General features: G+C 37.9%; 1 protein-coding gene across 1 annotated transcript; it reads right to left on the bottom strand.

Annotated features, from left to right (window-relative positions):
• Positions 1-1570: 1570 nt before the first annotated feature.
• LOC126627011 (haloacid dehalogenase-like hydrolase domain-containing protein Sgpp) lies at positions 1571-5023 on the bottom strand. The gene is made up of 5 exons (XM_050296428.1): positions 4820-5023; positions 2944-3058; positions 2593-2744; positions 2249-2510; positions 1571-2170 (listed from the first exon to the last, which is right to left on the bottom strand). Exons 1-5 carry the CDS (start codon positions 4852-4854, stop codon positions 1985-1987), a joined length of 750 nt encoding a protein of 249 aa, XP_050152385.1. The 5' UTR covers positions 4855-5023; the 3' UTR covers positions 1571-1984.
• Between the last annotated feature and the right edge of the window lie 977 nt (positions 5024-6000).

Genomic DNA, 6000 nt, shown 5'->3' with positions numbered 1-6000 from the left:
CAATTAATTCTTATACTACACCCAAGTGGGCTAAGTCCAAAAATCAACGCCCTTTCTTTTCTTTTTCTTTTTTAAATAAATTATCCTTTATAATTACTTAAACTTTTAGGTAATAAAAGGCTTAGATTAGTCAGCCCATATTCATAGTCTCTAAATCCTAAAGTTTTATAGTTGATTGTTAGTCTCCAAAACCTAAATCCTTTGTGTCTCGAAGCAATTGCTCAGCAACTCTGATTGATTTATGAAATTAAAGTTAACTAACTTTGATGCTACTTGGCTTAATTTTTTTAAGAATTTAGAAACTAAGTTGTTACATAATTAAACTCAAAAAAGTTGGGCAACCCAAACCCAATTAAAACCGAGCCCAAATGAAACCCAACCCGAGCCTGAATTGTAAAAGTTGGGTTAGGATTTGGTTGACCTTCAAACCTGTCCAACACTAACTCCTGCGAAAAAAGAGACTTACAAAATTGCCCACCAAAGTTATACACGGAGCCCTACGATTTAAAGCCCAGATGGGCACAACGGTCTTTTAAACACCGAAGTGGGCCTAAATCCTAGACACGGAAACAGGCCACGCAAAAAAGCCCAAAGAAAATGCATGGGCGGCCCAAAGCACAAACTTAGCCACCCTATTCTATAAACCATGGCAATTCCGTAAATAAAATGAAATCCCCAACTGAAATGGCTACGGTGCCACCCCTCCCCAACTTTAGACTAAAGTAATATCTGACCATTTTCTGTACATGCTAGCAAATGAAGGTTTGTTAAATTTGATTGATAAAAAAAAAAAAAAAAACATCTGTATAGTTTCAAATAATATTCTTTTTCAAATTTTCAGAATATTTAGAAGTAGACTTCTTTCATTTTCGATCCCAAATTTTAGAACTTCTTATTTGATTACCCTTCTAAATATTATTGGAGGAACTAGTTGAGAAAGTTCACATTTGTTTCTTCTCATTTGTGTTTGGGTTTTATTTTTCTGGATGTAAATTATTTTGCGTTTGTTGCTGTAAAAGGAAGGGATTTAAGTTTGTTATTGATATATACTCAATAAAGAACTGAGATTTGAGTTATTGCGCAGGATTCGATTTGCTCGGTTTCACATGTTTATCGTGAGAAGAATAAAGTGTCTGATGGTACGGCAGATTTAGGCCATAAGTTTGACATTGGTCCTCATATTTTTTATGAGCCTCCTCCTTTTGTGGATAGGTTGATCCTTGAGGATGCTGTTGGGTTTCCCCAGATCTGTTTTGTTTATAGTTAAGTTGTTTTTCTTGGTATTTTGACCCCCAATTTCACCATTAAAAAAAAAATAAAAAAAAAGAAAGAGGAGATTTGATGTCATTTCATAGTTCATAGAATCACACAAGTTACATGTACTACTAAATCCATCCGGTCAACTTTTAGCTTCTAGGTTTAACCGTATAAGTATCATAATCAGAATTTTTTCAACAAAAAAAAAGTTCAAAGATAATTTCTGCAATAAAATAATAATAATCAAATTGGGGATTGTTAATTAGTCATCTTAATGTATAAAATAAATGAACGTTCAGGTAAAAATTAACAGTTTCATGAAAGACGATCCATCTATTTGATATAAAATAAATTTACGTTTTGGTAACAATTAATAGTACGTAATCCGGTGTTTCGCTGGGAGCCATTCTCTGCCCTTCACTTTCTTGGAGTGAAACAGAGCACTTCATTTCCAACTGCAGAATCAAATGCATGCATTGAAGAAAATCAACAACAGATACTTCAATTTTACGAGAGAATGGGCCGCGAAAGAATACAGCATCCGTTTTATCAACGAAATTATTTAAGAAACTTGTACGGCATCAAGAATTTGCGGCCATGGACGGATAAAAGTGTGCGGCAGCGACAGAATTATTTAAGAAACCTTTTGAGTTTACTACTGCATTTGCAAATCATCCTTTAGTAACCCTTTAAGCTTATAATCGTTTGATTGAGACGATGGAACTTTTCATGCTCTACTTGTACCGCTCTTCTTATCAAGTTCTTCCAATGCCGCCCACAACTTTGGGTCCTCATAGTCCTTTATGAGAAAGGTGGGTTTTGCTTCCACTAATATGTGTTCTGGATTCCCAGTGGTTAATCCAACGACTGGCATACCGGCTGCAACTGCTGCTTTAATCCCCGAGACAGAATCCTAGCAAAATCAGAACATAAGTTTCCAAAGTTCCCCCATTTAAATTTCTCTCAAAGTATAACGTGAGAAGAGGCAAACCTCGAACACGAAAGTGTGTTCTTTTGATGCTTTGAGTATTTCAAGACCCTTCAAGTAGGGCTCGGGGTGTGGCTTAGCATGCTCACACTCATTCCCAATGACAAGACCTTGAAAAAAATCTGAGAGGCCAAGCATTGAAATCATCAGCTCTGCATTCACTCTTGGAGCATTAGTAACAGCAGCCCGTTTCAACCCACGATCTTCAATCCATTTCTTCACTTTATAGAGACCATTCACAGGCTTCAATTTATCTACGGCCAATCTGTTTCCATCAGGGAAATTATGTAAGGTGGGAACCAGAAAGAAATGCTATGCACGCAGCACAGAGAAAGTGAAGTTTTTACCTGCGAAACATGGCTTCCTTGTCTTCTGTGAACTTTAAGCCTCTTTCGAAGTCATCAGGAAAGAGTATCCTGGCAACATCATCATTATGCTTCCCAGCGAAATTCTCAATATAGTACTCCTCGGTAATCGGAACACCTCCGTTGAAACCTATCTGTTAATTTTCCCACTTCAGTACACCTTTCCGTTGTATATAAAGCTTATAAAAAGTATGAGCAACTTTCATAAAACCGTAGATGCACCTTTTGCACTTTTCACAGTGCGATATGAATGTAGAGTAACAATAAGTAAATTTATTGCCCGACTAATCGTAAGAAAAAGGAAAAGACCAAACAAAAAGAAAGGACATCTACCTCTGGTAGCATTTCACGGAAGGCATAGTAATGAATTGGATCCGAATCACACAGCGTTCCATCAATATCAAATAATACTGCTTCAAGTGGAGCAACTCCAGAGAGTGAACTTTTGCTGGTTGCACGGACACAGAAAAGAAAAATAAATAGACAATTAGGCATGAGTACAAAAACATGAAACGAAAAAAATCACAAATGTAACAATCATTTGTCTCATGCAGTATAGATGAAAAGAACATGAATTTAGACACCATAATATATACAAAGAAAAGGCCGTAGAGAACAATTATGTCTTCGTAACCTTGTAGACTTAGGTTAGTCCACATTACCTCCTTTCTGGGAGTATAGACGTGTCTAATTTCTGCCTACGGGACACAAAGACAATGGCTTGAAATATTTGTTCATATTCGAACAAATTTTTTTTCATAGTATATATTGTTTTGATCAGGTAAGGTTGTCCTTTAATTTGAGTTCGGCAATAAACATCATAGGGCTGTCTGAATTAATTCAGCGTCTATTAACTTTAGGGCTATTTGAATTAAGTCAATTCCTATTAACTCTGTCGATACCAGATCGATATTGCACCTCAAAGCTAAAGACAACTTCAACAGTAGGAAGAGAAACTGAGAAGAACCACAATCATCTTCCTAATACAAATCAATCATGCCAGAGAAACAAAGGCATAACAAGAAGAGATAATACACAGGAAGAGGTTCCTCGGAATTAAAATTCTAAGAACAATCGACACATACAGTCTATGCAAAACTTACAACTAGAGGAGAGAACAATGGCATACAAGTCGAACTTTGATCTAACAGAAGACGTGGCACAAAATCAAGCGCAATGGCGTTCTAGGATTCATACAGCCGACCCCACTTAGTGGGAAAAGGCTTTGTTGTTGTTGTTGTATGTATGTTTGTATGGTTTTATGCACACAGCAGTTTCAGCCGAAGAGCTAAAACTATTAAATGCCTATAGCAATTGGCCAAGACAACTATTCATACAAAGGACCATGGAAAATGGTTCAACATGCCACTTAAATTGAAAGTATTATTTTAATATGTCACATCCCGGCTCGGGCCCCGGGCTCGACTCTGCCGTAGCACAATATTGTCCGTTTGAGGCCCCAACCACACCCTCACGGTTTTGTTTCTAGAAACTCACACGACAACTTCCCAGTGGGTCACCCATCATGCGATCGCTTAACTTCGGAGTTTCGATGGAAACCGAAGCCAGTGAGTTCCTAAAAGGCCTCATGCTAGATAGAGATATGCTAGGTAGAGATGGGAATATACATATAAGGCTTACAGGATCCACTCCCCTGGACGATGTGGGATGTTACATAATATCCTCAAACAATTTGGTTCTGCATAGCCTACTAATGTCCCAATGTGACTGGGAGAAGGGCGAGGATGAGGACGATGACAATGTTTTACTAACATATTCTCCATTCACAAACCACTTGATTTCTTTGTCTGTTACCTTTTTCTTTTTTCGAATATGAATCGTGTTACCAAGAATATCAGTAAAATCACAAATTCACAGGAAGAAGCAAAATAAATATGAACTTGCAAAATCCACACATAACAAGAACCAGATCAATGGAATTTTTAAACAATCCATAGAACCAACATTAGCATAAAATTCATACAAACCATAAACAAAATAACCAATCACAACGCAATGCTCCATAAGAGACATTTGAAAAACAACAAAAGCATATACGCAGATGTGGATTTGAACTTGGAATGTTATACAGAATAAATGTTTGAAACTGGCGGACATTGAAATTATAATAAGAACCCAGATCATATATCCAGTCAAAGTTGCAAGAAGAAATCAAAGGAAGGAGAAAAGGCGAGAGGAGGGAGGGTACCTGTCCAGAGAGTTTTCACCGGAAGAAGCTGTCATTGTCACTGCGAAATTTGGCTTTTGATGAACGCAAAAGGGTTTCCGAGAGCAGATTGATTGATGGGAAGAAGACGATCCGTGAAATATAAAGGGAAATGGGACAAGGAATCAACCCTGGAATCAAATCAGTAGAGCTAATGAGACAGATGCGAGTTTGCCTTTTTTCTCCGACAATCTCTCCGCTCTCTTCTCTCTTTTGCATATTTGGTATTCTACTATTCCCAAATTGCAAAATTCTGCCCGGTAGTTTCACGATATTACTAAACTCCCCTTTTCTTTTTCTTTTTCACTATTAATTATTTAATTTGGGATTTCTACACGCAAGAAATGGGCAATCATCTCTCAATCAAGTTAAAAGTGTCCAAAATAGATATTTATTTAAAACCTATTTAATCCATCTTCATCAAATATTCTCCACAAGGTAATCCCCAAATCTTTCATTTCAAATTATATTAATTAGCTACAAATCATGAATCTCATCCAATAAGCCATCCAAGTGGCTAGTCCATCTCCTCCCAAAGGAGCCGGCCACACACTTATATAAACACCCTCATTTTCTCTAAAGCCTAAGTTCTACACTCTTGCTAAATTCTCTAAACATTTTTCCCTTAAAATTCTAACTTTGGCATAAAAGGTTCTTCAGCCAAAACCCCCCCCCAATTCATCGTGAGCGCATGAGGCTCTTGGCCTTGACCAAATGTGTTATTTGTTTTGTAGGTGCAATTTTATCCAAGACCAAGGAATAAGAAATTTGCATCCACAACGTCGGCCCCAAGAACCGATGCAGTGGTGCCATTTGCCATTGTGATACACTTCCGAGGAGTCATTGACATACAACTAAAAAAAAAATTATCAAAGGTCATATGGTATGTTGCACCAAAGTCTAGAATCCAACCTATATGATGTTCCATGTCAGAGGCTAAGGTACCGTTTGGTACGCAGACGGGACGGAACAGAACGGAACGGGACGGGACGGGACGGAACGGAACAGTGGTTCCATGTTATGTTTGGTATGCGCAGGACAGGACGGGAGAGTTGTTCCGTTCTGTGTTTGGTAAGCGCAGGACGAACGGAACCAAAAGATTAAAATGACTAACTTACCCCTGTTCCGTCTGTTGTTTGGTACAATGTTTAGGCTTGGGACGG

The sequence above is a fragment of the Malus sylvestris genome, chromosome 6 (assembly GCF_916048215.2).
Source record: "Malus sylvestris chromosome 6, drMalSylv7.2, whole genome shotgun sequence".
Taxonomy (NCBI): Eukaryota; Viridiplantae; Streptophyta; class Magnoliopsida; order Rosales; family Rosaceae; genus Malus; species Malus sylvestris.
This window is presented reverse-complemented; position numbering and strand designations above follow the sequence as displayed.

What these genes read in the sequence shown, in the direction of transcription:
- LOC126627011 (XM_050296428.1), bottom strand. Translation starts at nt 4,854, where the DNA reads ATGACAGCTTCTTCCGGTGAAAACTCTCTGGACAG. An exon ending in TCCGTGAAATGCTACCAGAG is followed by an intron (nt 2,745 to 2,943) that starts GTAGATGTCCTT and finishes GAAAATTAACAG; the next exon opens with ATAGGTTTCAACGGAGGTGT. An exon ending in AAGGAAGCCATGTTTCGCAG is followed by an intron (nt 2,511 to 2,592) that starts GTAAAAACTTCA and finishes TGATGGAAACAG; the next exon opens with ATTGGCCGTAGATAAATTGA.